Below are 15,902 nucleotides of genomic sequence, written 5' to 3' on the forward strand. Positions count from 1 at the left end.
AAAAACACGAGCATAAACTCATCTTTCCGAAATTTTGAACTTTCTATTTTTGATGCCTTTTAAACTGATTGAACTTGATTGTACATACATTAATAATAATAGTTAGTCTAGGCACCTGGTAATTCGTGATAATCAAACGTATACTGGAGCTCTCTTACCACTTGCTCTAATAGTGTTTCATTCCGGTATTGGTTAAAGATAAACTGGTATTTAATGCTAGAATTCCCTAAAAACTAGATAGCTTTGTTCGAGAGTAATATTATGAGTAGAAGAATATTAGAAGGTTTTAAAGAAAGAAACGAATGGGTGTCTGCTAAAGGGATTGAATGGTTTTTCCTGACAGAAGATTCACAGATGGTTTAGATTGAAGAAAAGAAAATTTCAAATCGAAAAGAAGTTGGCGCTCAGTACTGTTTGACCCGGGTTAAATAGTTATGCGGCGGAAAGACTTTGTCTAAAAGAGGCAAAAAAACTTTTCTTGACACATTTTGGGTAGACCGTTTCAATTGGGTAGACCGATTCATCAATAATCGAAAATTTTCATCCGCAATTTTTTGTAAATGCGGTTCAGTTGTTATAAGGTTTGCCGTGAATTTTAAGTCGTCCTTTTTGGATTCTTTCTAAACTTACTGGATTAATCTCACTGGATTTTTTTGATCTCGAGTTGAAATCGAATTTTAAAAATCGGAGTGATTGTCTGTAAAATGCGGCTGAAGTTGTTTTTTTTAACCTCTTATAGCTACGCCTCACTTTCACCGTTTGATTTCTTGTATGTCGTCCTTTTGCAGTCATTTTTATGGATTTTATCCGACAATATTGCACCATTTTGAAAATACTTTGCTGATTTAATAGTTCTATCTTCTGCCCAACGGACTTTGGCGTGCACATTCCAAAAAGCAAATTGAACTGGACATGAGAAAATTTACTGGTAGCCATGCTGAATGCACTCGAGAGTATATGAGTAGATTTTCTACCAGCAGTTTCTTTCCATAGATTATTTTCAATTTTAAAAATCCGTGATATCTCGAAAACTAGAGGAGCTGCCGGGTTTAAGTTTTTTTGCCAGTAATCCCACTCGCAAGTGTGATTCTTCATAGATTTTAACCAAGAGATTCCGTTTATCATAAATATCATGAGGGAAAAAGGTGTTTTACCAAGTTTATAGCAGGTACAGATTTTCGCAGTTGTAGTACAAGCTAGATATACCTAACAAGCTCCAGTTTTCAAACTCTTCTGGATCTCTTTCGCTGCGTTTCAGTCATTTTGACTATGATTTTTTGACAATGATTTTAAAATCTTGACTATCGTTTTAAAATCGTGACTATGATTTTAAATCAAAGAACGCAGAACACATTTAAGAAGTTCGTAGAGATGTAACACGTAGATAGTTAAAATCTTGCTTATAAAGAAAAGATCGTAACCGTTAACGTGTTCTGAAATATATTAATTTTCCTTAAATACTAACATTAGGAATATAGGTTCTAGTGAGTTACAACTGCAACAAACATAGACAAGACGACCATATTGTGTTATAGGTATTATGTTGATATCATAATAGACAATCAACTGAGCTCTTGGGATGTAATGACGAAGCTTGGTTACTATAGCACTTTGTTTTCAAAGCCTAAGTTTTAAGTATTTGATGTGAGACATGAAGGATGACTTCTAATCAGCAATGATGCCGAGGTACTTAAAGATTAGAAATACATTTAATAATTTTGAATTCAAAGAGAAGAAGGCGGCTCGGTAATGTGCGATCGCACATAAGGTTCCGACCCCGCTCATCCACAATTTTGGCATAATTGTCTGCCAAATGAGGAACAGATAGAAAAACACAAAAAATTCAAAAATTTTTCCAAAAAAAACTGGTGTATGAACGAAAAGATAGCCTCCGAAGCAAATAACTCAGTGGAGTAAAAAAAGATGCATTAGATTGATGAGATATGCCGATATTAGGAAAGCGAGCGAAGACGAACGGCAAAACCAAACAACAACAACAAATATTAATAACAAAGTCATAATAGCGTGAGATAAAACTGAAAATAAACAATCAACTGGTAATTCCCCAGAAACAAATGATTATTCACCAGTTCATAATAAAGCTTGGTAACATTTAGACAAAAAAGAACAAACTTTAAAGTTAGAAAATTCGCTGAAAAAAAAAAACAATTTCAAAGTAATGAAAACCATTACGAATCAACTAAAATATCCCATAGGTTTACAATTACCAATGCTTCCATAGAAGTGAATTAAGAACTCTTGGTATTCAATTTTTTATGCAGTTACAAAAAGAACAACAAACAGACAACAAACAAAAAATCAATGAAAACTTGCCAGAAAATGCTTTGGAAGCCGTAGAGCCATACTTTGGCCCCCAAAATATGTTCGATTGCAGCTTTGTCGAACACCGATAATGTATTATGTGGCCCCTCATTAATGAAAACAAGCAAGAATTAGACAGAAAAGAAAAAAATGCAAAATTAGTAATACTTGTTTTTTTCGAAAAAGAATTATTTCCAAAGACATGAAAGCCCATAATTAAAAAATGAAAAAGTTGAATAGGTTCGTCCATTCTTCCAAAGGAAGCCCTTTAGACCTGAAATTATCCAGAATATGTCTTACGTCTACAAAAATAACGTCAAATATGACATAAATCAAAAATTAATTGACTTTTTTTGTGAAAGCCTGGAAGCCAGTAAAGTCATAACGAATTCTCTTAAAACATTAGATTCTGTGACACCAATCCCTTTTGACACCTTCCTTTGAAATGTGTTTTGTGACTTCTCGTTAATGAAACTAGGTAACAATTAGACTAAAAAGAAAAAAAGCAAGGTTATGTAAAACTTGTTTTTATCGAAAAAAATTTATTTCCAAAGCCATGAGAGCCATTACTTACAAAATGAAAAAATTGAATAGGTTTGTTTATTCTTCCAAAGGAATGCACTCGAGACCTGCAATTATCCAGAACATGTCTTACGTCTACAAAAAGAACGTCAAATATGACAAAAATCTAAGATTAATTTACTTTTTTTTGTGAAAAACCCGTGTCGAAGCCAGTAAATTCATAACGAATTCTTTAAAAACACTAGATTTTGTGACACCAATCCCTTTTGACACCTTCCCTTTACTAAAATAATGTCATCTTCGAGACCAGGTAGCAAACAGACAATAAAAGGATCGAAATTGCGAAGTCGAAATGTTTTTTTTTTCATTTTGGAAAACAATTGTTTTCAAAGTCATGAAAGCCATTATCTATCATCTAATATCAGAAGATCGGCTCATCCACTCTAACAGGAAAAACCGATCAAGTCGGGTCATTGTACAGGAAATTAAATACGACTAAAAAGACAAAGTAAAAACGACAGTTAAAGACAAAATTAAAAAATTCAATTAAATTCTTCGAGAAAGTATTGTCGAAGCGGTAAAGAACCACAATCTATATCTTCAAGGATTTAAATTTTATCAATTGTTTGTTTTTCTGAACGCGAAAAATGTGATATATGAACTGACATTAAGGTGATAATTTGACAAAATTGGAAAACATGAAAAATGGGCAAATACCTAAAAATTTAAATTTTGTAAAATCTAGGCGTATCGAAGCCAGAACACCATAACTTAAGGCGCAAAAGCGCAATCAAGACCAAATTTGAATTCAGCAGAAAGAAGGAGCACTCTTTGATTGCTGACACTAAGCTACAAGTTGACCAAAGTAAGAGAAAAATTGAGGCAAAGTTCAATAAGCCATTTTTTGTTTAAAAATCAAATATTTTGAAAGTCAAAACGACCATAAGCTTTCAAGCAATCAAGTAGATAAATTAATTTTGAGCTAATTAGGAAGCCAATAGGACCTATAACTAGTGAGCTTTGATTTGAACTGTTGTGTTATTTAATTAAAGTAAAAAGATCGAATTTTTTATTTATAAAAAACCTACTGATGACAATCGAATTATTTTTGAACTGTAACGGTCCAAGATTGGTACCGAACTAGTCCTGCTAATGTTGATTGTCCATTAGGAATATTTAATTTTTGGAATGTAATTGATTTAGATATTTTGTTTGTTAAAAAATCAAAAGTAAATGCTGCGTTTTTGATAATCAACGAATAAAGTTAGCAAAAAACGGCAAAGATTTATTTACAGAGGACTCTCAACGGAAGTTGAAGTAGAATTAGCCCCTTTTTAGTCTACAAAGATTGTGTTAGTGGTGTTTGGGTGTGCACTTCCTGCAAATTTAATCAGAGTGGACTAAAGAAACTTATTTCTTGCTGTTTTTGATGAAAAAAAAAGTCTGAATTATGTGAAATTTTTAGCCGGAATTTGTGACAAAAAAATTCAATGAAAATAGCAGACAATGTATTTTGTCTCTAAACGTAAATCCAACAACATTTTCATGAAAAATTTTATTAAATTTTATCAAAATTGGCGAAATTTTAGTCAAAAATTCCGAAAAAAGGTGAATGAAATCAACGGAATTCACTCTATTTTCTCGATAGTTTAAACCTCGATATCTCCCTGTCACAAATGAAAATCAAAAAAATCTTTTTAATTCCATATTCTACGCTGGACAAGCTTTCTAATGATACCAGTCTCAACTCTCTACGATGAATATATCGATCGGCCAAAATTGACTGAACAAAAAAAAACCCAGTTGAGTATATAGTTCCTCCCCCCTCAAGAGGGGTCGGAACAATTAATTGGAAGCATTGTATTTTAAAATCTTTTGACCTGTTTTATTCAAATTTGTAGCTTTTAGATTTCTGACCCAATTATATACTCAAATGGGTTTGTTTTGTTCAGACAATTTTTGTCCGATCGATTTTTTCAACGTAGAGAGTTGAGACTGGTAAAACTCGTCGTAGAATATGGAATTGAAAAGATTATTTTGATTTTCGTGTTTAACAGGGAGTTATCGAGGTTTAAACTTTTGAGAAAAGCAGAGTGAATTCCGTTGTTTTTGTTCATATTTTCCGTAATTTTCGAACAAATTTTCGTAAATTTTGCTAAAATTTGTTAATATTTTAAAAAACAGTGTTATTGGTTTTACGGTTAAGGATAGAGAAGGCTCGCCAATTTGTTTTATCTGAGTTTTTTTGGCTAATATATCCGCTAAATTTTTCGAATTTGAGACTTTTTTAAATCAAAAAAGGGTCTAAATAAGCTTTTGTTTCCTACTTCGTTTAAATTTGCAGGTAGAGACCTAACATCTGCTGCCACAATCTTTGAAAACTCCAAAAAAGAAAGCTCTACATTCGCTTCCTATAGGAGTTTTCTGGAATTAAGTTTTTGTCGTTTTTTCGAAAAGTAATCTTAATATTTATACAAAATGCATGATTTGTTTGTGGTTCATTGAAATATTTCATTTGCTAATTGATCTATTTTGCAAACATATGGAATAATTACTTGTTTTTGTTGGACGCTGAGAAAAATCAGGGCTAGGTTGGAACTCATCATGGATTCTTACAATCAATAATTGTTCGATTGTATGAAGGCGCTGTCCTTTTCAAAATATTTTCGCAGCTTTTTTTATTACTGACAAGAAATATTTCAAATCGCGGCCCAAGTAATGACAGATCCTGTTTACAACAAAATAAGGCCATAATAAAATATAGTTTGTCTTTAGAGAAAATCTCATAGTTTTTATGGCTTTGACCATGTTTCTTCGTAAACTTTAAAAGATTTTTGTTTTGCATTCATTTGTCATTTTTGTTGAAGCCTCATGACTGCGTTTTTTTAACTAAAGATGCAATTTGATTCTTAAAGAGCTGCAGTTGAGCCTATACAATGCCTTGAGTTGTTATCTAATGCGTCTTATGAGTTTGAATATATTTGTTTTAAGAGAATGTTTTTGAAGTTTTGAGTTATGTCATTTTTTAATATTTCTGTCCGCATGTATCGAATCGTCTCAATTTGTACAGGGCAAATTGTCTCAATTTATACAGGGCAACACTTATTCCGAGTGAAGAAAAAATACTCTTTATAGTTGCTTTTTTTCAAGTAATGTTTTTTGGCTTTCTCACTACGAAAATGTATAAAACTTTTGTGATTCTTAAAGAAAATATTTTTGTACTTCTCAATTTTTGCATATTTATCTGTCTTCGGGGCTTTTATTTGGTCTCTTCTCAACTTATCACATTAAAGATAGTTCCAGCTGGCATCGAAGGAATGCGCAAATGAACCTGTTTAAAGACTAAAATGAATAGCTTTTTGTTTTAACGGCTGCGCATCCGTGCTCTCCCATTTGGCTTCTTATTTATTTGGATTCTTTTGTTCTCGCCTCTAAATGTTCTTCTTGTTGTCGTTCGGCATATTTATGACAATCAATGGACTTGATTGCTTCCACGATTGCTTAACTGATTCTATGGCTATCGGATCTATCTTCAGTTTATAGCTAACGGTTTTAAAGCCTCTCAGTTAATTTTAAATAAAACATTTTTGTTATTCCCAATTTTTAATCTATTCCTGTAAGCAATTTTTTGCTGTGGTTTATGTTTTGACAGATGTCTATAGAGCTTAGAAATGTGATTTTTTAAAAGAATTTCGTGTTTTCTATACTGGTCAATATTTGTTGTTCGTTTTGTTGTCTTTTCCGCAAAGACCCTTTAACTTGTAGACCCAGTTGCAATTGAAGGGAGCAAAGCAAATCATTGAATTGCTTTCGTCAGTTTTAAGTTTTCAATGGTCTTTAATGTATTATAGATATTATGGCTTCAACACTGGCATCGATAAAATGTTTGAAATTTTGAGTTGGGTCCCTATTTGCTGTTTTTGTCGCCCTCTGATTGGTGTCAATAATAACAAGTACAACTGGATTCCTGAACATTTGCATATTGATCTGATAGTGTTTTTAGTTGAAAGCCTATGGTTTGCTTGAACTTTTGAAAATATTTCTATAAAAGATTTTGGATTTTTGAACTTCAACCTTTTTATTATTTCTCAATTTTATAGCTTGGTATCTGTAACGTCAGATCGCATCCTCTTTCCAGTAAACCAAGATCCAATCTTTATTACAGTTTTAACAGTTTAAAACTAATGATATCTTGGCTTTGGTACACATTTTCATAAGAAAAGTGTGTTATTTAGATATTTAATAATTTTGAGTTTTTTGTTTGCTTTCCACAGTATGTATCCTTTCCACGGTGTTTAATATTCTCGATGAATAGTCTGTGGCTTCAACGGTTGCTGCACCGCGTTCTTGTTAAATTCTATTATTTTTTTTCGTTTTGCTGTTTTTTGCTGTTGTCCGACATATTACGGATAAAGACAAGTCTGATCTGCTTTCTATGACGTATAAATTAGCCTTGCTAATGAGCCGAGTTGATAGGAAGTGGTTTCAATCAATTTGAAATTGGTTGTTTTCAAAAAGAGAAGCGTTTTTCTCTGCTCGGCATGTCGCTCTAGTCGCATTATTGAGAGGTCTAATATCTTATCCAATGATCATCTAATGAATTACAGCTTGATTTATTTAGATAGGGTTTTATCGGTTTCCTTTTTGAGCATGTGATTTTCTGTTTTTTAATTATAGTTATTGATTTTTGGTCTTAATTAATATTTGCTATTATTTGTTTTTGCGTAAGTATTGTCCAGTCTTTTAATTGATGGCAAGTGTCATCGGCTCTCTAATTCAGCATTTTATTTTCACTTAAGTGTTTGTTGAAATACGTGATATGTGATTTTTTGAGCCTTTTTTTCTGTTTCTCATTTGGTAGGCTATTAAATCAAAATGTGGATGGGTGGGGTCTGAACATGTGCGAACGCACATTACCGAGCCTCCTTTTAAATTAAAGTTCATTATAGTTGCGAAGCTGTAAGCTGAGCGGAGCTATATTGCGGTGCTCTTGGTTTTTTTTATAGTTCAAAGAATTTGAATTGTATTGGGGCGCTGTCTTTTTTTTAGATCTGTTCACACATTTTCATCATTTTTGAAGTCAAATTGGAGTAGTGATTTTGGTCAAGCAGAAACAGGAAATGGAGCGAAAAAGCGAGTGGTTTTGCGGCGTGAAATTTTTACGCTCTAATTTTAGAGTAGAGTGAGAAAACGGTGTTTGAACAAAAATTTGCTCTGTTGCTAGTGGTTTTTTGTTCACATGCGGCAATTTCGCTTTGGTTTTTTTTGGTTTTATCGATTTTTTGGATCGGTTTTTCTAAATGGTTTTCCCAATTCACTCATAGTCTTTTCTAGGTCTAGTTTTTTGTTTAGTCAATGATAATTCTTTGAATTGTACGTCAGGACTTGTCCTGCTATGTTTTTTTGTCTCGTCGTCTGACTCTCTTTTTCGTTTTACATTTGTTCTGACAGCAAAGCTGAAAATTTTCTGAATTGAATGACTTCTTCCTCTCACTAACGGCGTTTGCGCGCGTGACGTCATTTCTCACTCTCTTTAGCAAAAATTTTTTGCGTGACTAGATTTTGATCACAAGTGACTTACCGCACTCAATAAAATAACTTTTGCACTTCAAAACTTCAAGTTTAATTTGAATTTGTTTAAGGTCAAAGGAACTCATATCTGCAGTAAAGTTCCCTAATAAAAGGCTTCTGTGGGATCAATTTTAACAAGCTTTTTTGAAAAATTTATCGCTGAATGTTTTTTACGTAGCTTTTTGAGCGGCGTCAATTTTTTTTTCAATTTAGATCTGTGTCTGTTTCTATCTCTATTATACGGCACGCAGGTCTATTCTTTCGCAGCTATTCCGGCAATCTGCCGGCTATGTTCACTTAAAATTTAACTTCTTTGCCTTATTTAGAGCAGATAAATCATTTTTGATGTCTTCAGCTGTACTTTCAATTGCATTGAGGTTTGTATCATCAGCGAAAGAAGTAATTCAGCCGATTTGCGTCTCTTTAAGCAATCGTTTTATCGGAAAGTTCTCATCAGTTCAAATCTTGAAATGAAATAATCGCTTGGGACACAATATGAATGTCCAACCCACACAATCTTGTGTTCAGTTCCAACAAATAGGCTCTCTCAACGTTCTGATACGTTTTGCTTGGAAATCTTGGCTTGTCGAGTATGTAAAATCTTTGATTGATGAGTTACATTTTAAATGTTTTATATCGAGCATAAAAGTGAAGCAGTTTTATCTAACTTCACAGCCTGTTGGTTTTATGCAAAAGTTTTTATGCGCTAGGTTTTAACATCGAAACAAAATATGCTGAATTTGTAATAAAAATAATTTTTTGTTCTAAAATGTCTTTTTATTCTTTTCATGGTAAAAGAACCTGATCCACTGAGTTATTAAAAGATTACAAATTTTTTTTCTCAGCTAAAATCTTTTAAAATTATTTGCCATTTCTGTTCATCTCTCAGAGCGTGCGACAGAGAGATGGTTGAACATTGTCTTCCTCCCGCAGACTCGCACTGCTTGATAATTATTATGAAGTTCAATAGACGTAACCATTCAAGCGAGTAAACAATGCAACATTTGTTACTGGTTGCTACATTTGCCAAATTCTTCAAGCCAAAACAATAAGTATGAGACATGACAATAACTAAAACCAAAACTATCAATTTCGCACTTCTCTGAAATAAATATTGAAAGTTGGTGAATATTATAGTGTTCACTTGAGAAGTCGAAAGGTCTTAGAGCGAATGGCCCCCTTTCAAATAATGTTATGCCCCAATTTATCAAAATTTTCTCTCCATACTCTATTAACTTCGGTGGTAATTTTACTGGTTTATAGAAAACGAATTGAAGACAGCGATTCCGAATATATTAACATTGACGCAAATATCCAAAAACGATTTCCAACCACTATTATAATTGGTGCTCAAAAATGTGGAACTACAGCTTTGCTAAATTTTTTATCCTATCACCCTTCAGTAGCTTGTAACACATACAAGGAAGCGCATTATTTTGACAATTATGACAACAACAGGGATTATAGTTATCGTTCATATCTTAGATATGTACCATTTTCGCGACCAGATCAAATTACAATAGAGAAAACACCCAAATATTTTCGACTGCAGAATATTCCATTGCTTATGTATAATTATCAAAAATTTATTCAGAAAAAGTTGAAATTTATATTAATAGTTCGAAATCCAATTAAAAGAGCAATTTCTCATGTTTATCACACCGAAAGACACAAGCGGATAAAAGTTGAAAATCTTAGCGCAATTTTGACGGAACCTGCAAACTTTTTCGTGAAGGGATCGCATTATGGCCAATTTTTACAAAACTGGATGAAAGTTTTCAATCGAAATCAGTTTCTGATAATTAACGGTGACTCATTTGGTAAAGAGAATCCAGTTTCGGTCTTGAGGAATGTAGAAAATTTTCTCGAAATACCCTCGTATTTTAAAGCTGAAAACTTTTTTCTTAACAGAATGAAGGGCTTTTATTGTTACAGATACAAATATTCCTGTATCCTTTCCGCTGCTAAAGGGCACAAAACGTTTGCCCAAAATTTGACGCCCGACGCCGAAAAGATTATTGCTACAAGTTTGAAGAAGGACGTACAGCTATTTGAAAAACTCTCTAATCAAACTTTCAATTGGTTTTAATTTTTGTAAATGATTTTTAATTTCTCATTTCGTATTTTAATGAAAAATTGTATTTGAGTTTTGCTTTAGATAACATTAAGTACGAAAGTAGAAATTATATCAATCTATTTGGTACCACTAAGGTGCAAAAATTTGAAGCTAGAGTTTGTATGCAAGGAGAATTGATAATGTGTTTGTACATAATGATTAAAGCCCCACAAAGATTGAAAGCCACAAAGATTGGAGGATAAATTAATTTGTTTTTCGCTGGTAACCAACTATCCATGCTTCAGAAAATTAATCTGATTGACAAGTAAGTATGTTTCGATTGAAGTTCTGATTGGTACAAGCATAACCAATGCATTCTTAACGAGGCAACAAGACAAAAATTTCTATTAAAAATTAGCTTTTAAACGCTAACTTACTGTTTTGTAATGCTATGATTGGATGAAGACAACTCTTTATTCCAATTTGTTTGATTGCAAATCAATTTTATCGTTCCATCTAATTAGAGATAGTAGAAGATCTCGGAAGTTTTCTCTTGGAAAGGCCGCAAAATTTTTTTATTTGTTCAAGTAAATTTATGTAGAGACATATTATTTAAAATTTAATGACGGAAAAGTAGTCTTTTTCAACCGATTTTTGATAATTGGGTTGAAGCGGAAATGAAAAGAAGTGGGGGCGATTAGGTAGTGAATTATTACTGCTGGAAAATATAAATGAAGTGTCACATTGTGAAATCCTGCCTGGTACTTTTTTTCTTGAATTATCTGGTCATTGCCCGAAAAATTACTTGGGCGCGATATACTATCTGTACAATTGAACTGAACGTCATGCAAGAGCTGTACGTATTTAAAGAGCGACATGGCAAAACAATCAAAAAGTTTCGGGTTTTGTGGGCAAACGTTTTCTCGTTAATTGGCGCACAAGAACTATTTATTCGCCAGCTGATCTTTTTTGAGTTGAAAGCTTGAAAATAATGAATAAAACTGCCTAAGAATGCGGTTCACCAAAACTGTTTGAGGAAACAATCCCCCCCCCCCCCCACCCCTCAGTCAATCACCCCCCCCCCCCTTGTTTTTATCACTTTCAAAGAGGGCAGCACCTTTTTAAACAGTTTAAACCATGTATCCAACAGTACCGGAACACTTAGCTCAATCAACAACCTGTCAACAACAAAATTTCAAACCATTAAGTTAAACGTGTTTGAATACTTATTTTCCTAGCTGTTTTGAGACTCAAGTCTTTTTCTTTTCTCATTTCACTATTTGACGCTGTTATGTCGCATCTGTGAGCTTTTAAGTAAAGACTGATAGAAGCGATCAATTAAACGTTTTGAGAATGACAAAAAGAAATTTTATTATGGTTATCTACTATTATATTTGGACGGAAAGCAGACTTCAGATACTTTGAAAGTAATTCTGACAAAAATGTACGACACGACAATAGTGTACGCTTTGCACGCTCAAATTTTAGATATCCTGAAAGTAAACATGACAAACACCTGGACGTCTTGTCCAAATGTCTACTATTTAGATAGTTTGCAGGATGCTTATTTTATGGCCAGCAGTATGTTGAAGTAAGCCAACATTTAGCCTTCAAATTTTTTACATACAAAAAATCTTCAGCACTAAAGAGACGGAATAAGAATAATAGCGGGGGTGTAATAGTACGAGGAGTTGGAAATGTGTGGAATAGAATAGCTCATCTACGAAACTCATTTGCTGATATAGTGTTACGCTTTTGATTATGAATGCGCTTATGATTATGAAGCTCGTGAAATGTCATGTCATTTAACTTTTGATACGTCCAATTTTTCTGAATTAATTTGTGCAGACCACCAGATGCTGCCTAGTGCATCATCCATTTACAACAAATGGAGTCTGAGATGTCCCACAATAGACAGTATATTATGTTTCAATGATAGCTGAGTTATTTATTTATCTATTAGTTTCATACTCAGAAGAGATTTTTTAATTGCTCTTGAACGGAGTTCATAGCAATTATTGTAAACGTGGTGGTCTTTTTTATGCAAATTTTTCGCTTGACCATATTGCGCTTCTTTTCTTCTAGAACATTCTTTGACTTCTCAAGTGACTTTTGCACGCTTTCGTTCTTCATTTTTGAGTGATCTCTATTGCTCTCACTCTTGTTGCTGATATAAAGTTGGTTGCAGCATAGCAATAGTAAGGGCTAAATAGCACAGTCAGTAGTGAATATGAGTATAAAGCGGGAGGTTGATGGTTCGAATCACGGTGGGCTAGATTGTCTTTGTACCCGCCTGTCGTTCGAGAGCAATTCTTCTAACATTAGTCGGCTTATGTTTTAAATTTCGTTTTCGATGTTGCAAGTATGAGCAGTTTCTGCAAAGTGAACTATCTCGCACTTAATGAGACAACAACTTTTGCACACGCTCGAAAAATAAATAGAAGCTGAAACACAACAAATCATTGTTAGGTACCTTTCAATGGTACAATGGAGATATGGTATCTTATTGGTTCTGCTCTTAGTTTTCAACTGAAAGTAAAGCTGTGTTTTAAAAGTTTGACTGCTATTTTCGGACATGCGCTGTGAAGTCCATTATCCTTTTGATTGCTATTTTTTAATTGAATTGAAAAGCATTTAAAATAAGGTGTGGATATTAATTATCGAGGGCAAGTTTTGAAAACTGTCTTTTTGGAACTGCCTCTGCGCAGTGATGATAGATTGCAGTATGTTGTTTCTGAAAACAGTAAAAAATCAGTGTTCCCATATTTCCGTATTTTGCCTTTATTTTAGTATTTTGACAAAATTATGTTATTGAATTAATAAATGTGTTTTACTGGATAAAAAAATGAATTTCGATAATGTTAGCTTATTTTCATGTAATATTTATTTTACAGCACTCTAATGATAATGTAGGGAAAATAGTATTATGAGTTTTTTTGCAAAGTTTTGAAAGCCAATTTTTGCTTCAGTTTCGATTCAAACTATGTCAGTCCCTGCCCGAATAGTTGCTCGAAGACAGCGCATTCAATCATATCCATTGTAAATTATTGTTCACACGTTTTATTGAAAAATAGGAGAACTTTTAAGCTAGACCCAATTTTTTTTCAGGCTTTGTTCAGGCAATTTCCGACTTTTGTTCAGGGCATCCCAATTTAGCATATGTTGTATCAATTCGAAGATCTCTGTGTCTAGAATTTCACTAAAACGGAACCTTTGAAGATTTTGTTTTTTCCCCACAATTTTATGCAATTTACCCAAGGTTTTTATCAAATTCAACTTTGGGTCGAAATTGAATCATTTAAAACAACTAGGGTTTTTTCGAGAGTATTTTTTGAAAAATAAGTGTCTGATCGTTTTGTAAACCTCTCCAGATAATACAGAAATACGAAAATGCGATTTAAAGATGTTGCGACAAATTTTTAACCAATTTTTAGACCTCTTTATGCTTTTTTAACCCGGCACTCAACTGTGTAACCTAAATTTTCATCCAACGTTCAGTTTGTCGTAAACCCATGTTTAAGTCTTGATAAGCTAGCGAAAATCATTTTAGATATGTCTATTAGTGGATAATTGTTTAAAAAATTTTGTTTAAAAAAGATACTTCAATTCGAACCTGAAAAAAAGTTCAAGTTTGACTGATGACAAGAACTCCGTCTGCATGTACGGTTCAATGAACACCAATCAACAAAGACTCATTCTGCATTTTGTACTTTTTTGGACAACACAGATTTAAAAAAAAATTATAGTTTCGCATTTCTTAAATTTTGATAACCTTTTTTACCATATTGTTTTTTCATATTTGCGCCGTTCATTATAACAGTAAGAACAATGAGTTGTTTTAAGCAGCTCCACGTTTTTATGCAGCTATTATTGAGTTCAAATTTCATAATTTTGATTGTGCAGTCTTTTTTTGAAAGAATTCTTTATAACTTTTTATGATTTTGAGGTCAACTGGAAGTGAGGGCTCTTATCAAGTAGCAGAACAGGTAAGAACACTGAGGCAGCAGAGGTTACAAAAAACATTGTTTGTCAGGGCGCGGTGAGATAAGAGCTGTTTCTGAGATAAGAGAAGAATTAGATTGCCGAGAAGAGTTTCTGTTGACTTGCCGTGCTTTCATTGCTGCTTTTAGTCTTATCCTCTTTTGAATATTTGACTCCACGACTTATTTAAAAGCAACAAGTTAGTTCCTTTAGTGCCTAGCTCTAACTTAGGGAGTCAACTCTTAAGATTCTGATAATTTGTTGGACTTAGAAAGTAATGTTTTTGAAAAACTACTTCTTCTATTCAAAGTCCTTTTTGGCGTCCTGCCTGATTATCATTAAAGGATAGTTTGTACTAATAAACGGAGTTATTACTGTATTCAGATTCATAAATGCTCATGTGGATTATCTGCATAGAAACGACACGTTTTTCGAATTAACATTTAACTTTTTAGATTTTGTTTTTACAAATTTTCTCTATTCTGTTCTGTTTTCCTTCCTGTTGGTGGCAGTTTTATTGAGATTTTATTTGAAGCAATTGAAAACAAATCAGTCTTCAACTGTTCAATTACTTTATGTGTTTGATAATTTTTACGTGTTTTTAGTAAACGAATTTTTCTATACTTGAAAGGTCTTTAATTCACCATTGATGAACGTTTCGTCTTTCTGTCCAAAACACAATTAAGAGGCTTCTATTACTCTCTAATAAATTTTATCGTCTTCTTTTCTGCCCATTCTTGTACGTAGCTTCTGGTTCTATCAAACTTAATTTTATTTTTTGAGAATTGGAGTTTGTTAGATTTGTTGCTCATAGTTTTGATGAATTCCTTCTCGGAGTGTTAAAAACAAAACTAAAGCAAAAAAACTATTTCTTAAAGTCCTCTGTGTTGTCACAGAAAATCATCTCAATATGTGAAGAATAGAGGTGAGTTTTCTTTTTTACTCGTATTTAGAACGAATTGATTCTGAATTGAGATCTTTCTCAATAGAAATATCATATTTCAATGCTAGCTGATTCAGTTACTTTACAAACAATTTCACACATAAGAAATTTTTAACGTTGTATTTTTGAGCAGCTTCAAAACAAAATTAGACGCTGGAAAACGAAAAATTATTGATAGGTATTTTTTATTGGAGGTATGCTATTTTTTTGGCTCTGCTCCTAGTTCAACTGAAAGTAAAGCTGTACTTTAAAAATTTGACAGCTGTTTTCGGACATGTGGTGTGAAGTCCATTATCCTTTGATTGCTATTTTTTAATTGAATTGAAAAGCTTTGAAGATAAGGTGTGGGTTTTGAATATTGGGGGCTAATTTTGCATTTTTGGAACTGCTTCTGCGTAGAGATGATAGATTGCAGTAAGTTGATTTTGAAAACATTAAAAAATCGATTTTCGTATATTTTTTAATTCTGCCTTTATTTTTGTATTTTGACAAAATTATGCTATTAAA

The 15,902-nt window shown here is 32.9% G+C and overlaps 1 protein-coding gene across 1 annotated transcript; it reads left to right on the plus strand.

Moving 5' to 3' along the window:
• The first annotated feature begins 9,411 nt into the window (after nt 1-9,411).
• On the plus strand, nt 9,412-10,847 carry LOC142351481 (heparan sulfate glucosamine 3-O-sulfotransferase 5-like). Its single transcript, XM_075403520.1, has one exon. The coding sequence runs from the start codon at nt 9,587-9,589 to the stop codon at nt 10,502-10,504; it is 918 nt and encodes a 305-aa protein (XP_075259635.1). The 5' UTR covers nt 9,412-9,586; the 3' UTR covers nt 10,505-10,847.
• Nucleotides 10,848-15,902: the final 5,055 nt, after the last annotated feature.

This window comes from Convolutriloba macropyga, chromosome 13, assembly GCF_964194025.1.
Source record: "Convolutriloba macropyga chromosome 13, txConMacr16.3, whole genome shotgun sequence".
Classification (NCBI taxonomy): domain Eukaryota; kingdom Metazoa; phylum Xenacoelomorpha; order Acoela; family Convolutidae; genus Convolutriloba; species Convolutriloba macropyga.

Bases quoted from the DNA above. Each gene is read 5' to 3' on its own strand.
- LOC142351481 (XM_075403520.1), top strand. From the start codon at position 9,587: ATGGCCCCCTTTCAAATAATGTTATGCCCCAATTTATCAAAATTTTCT.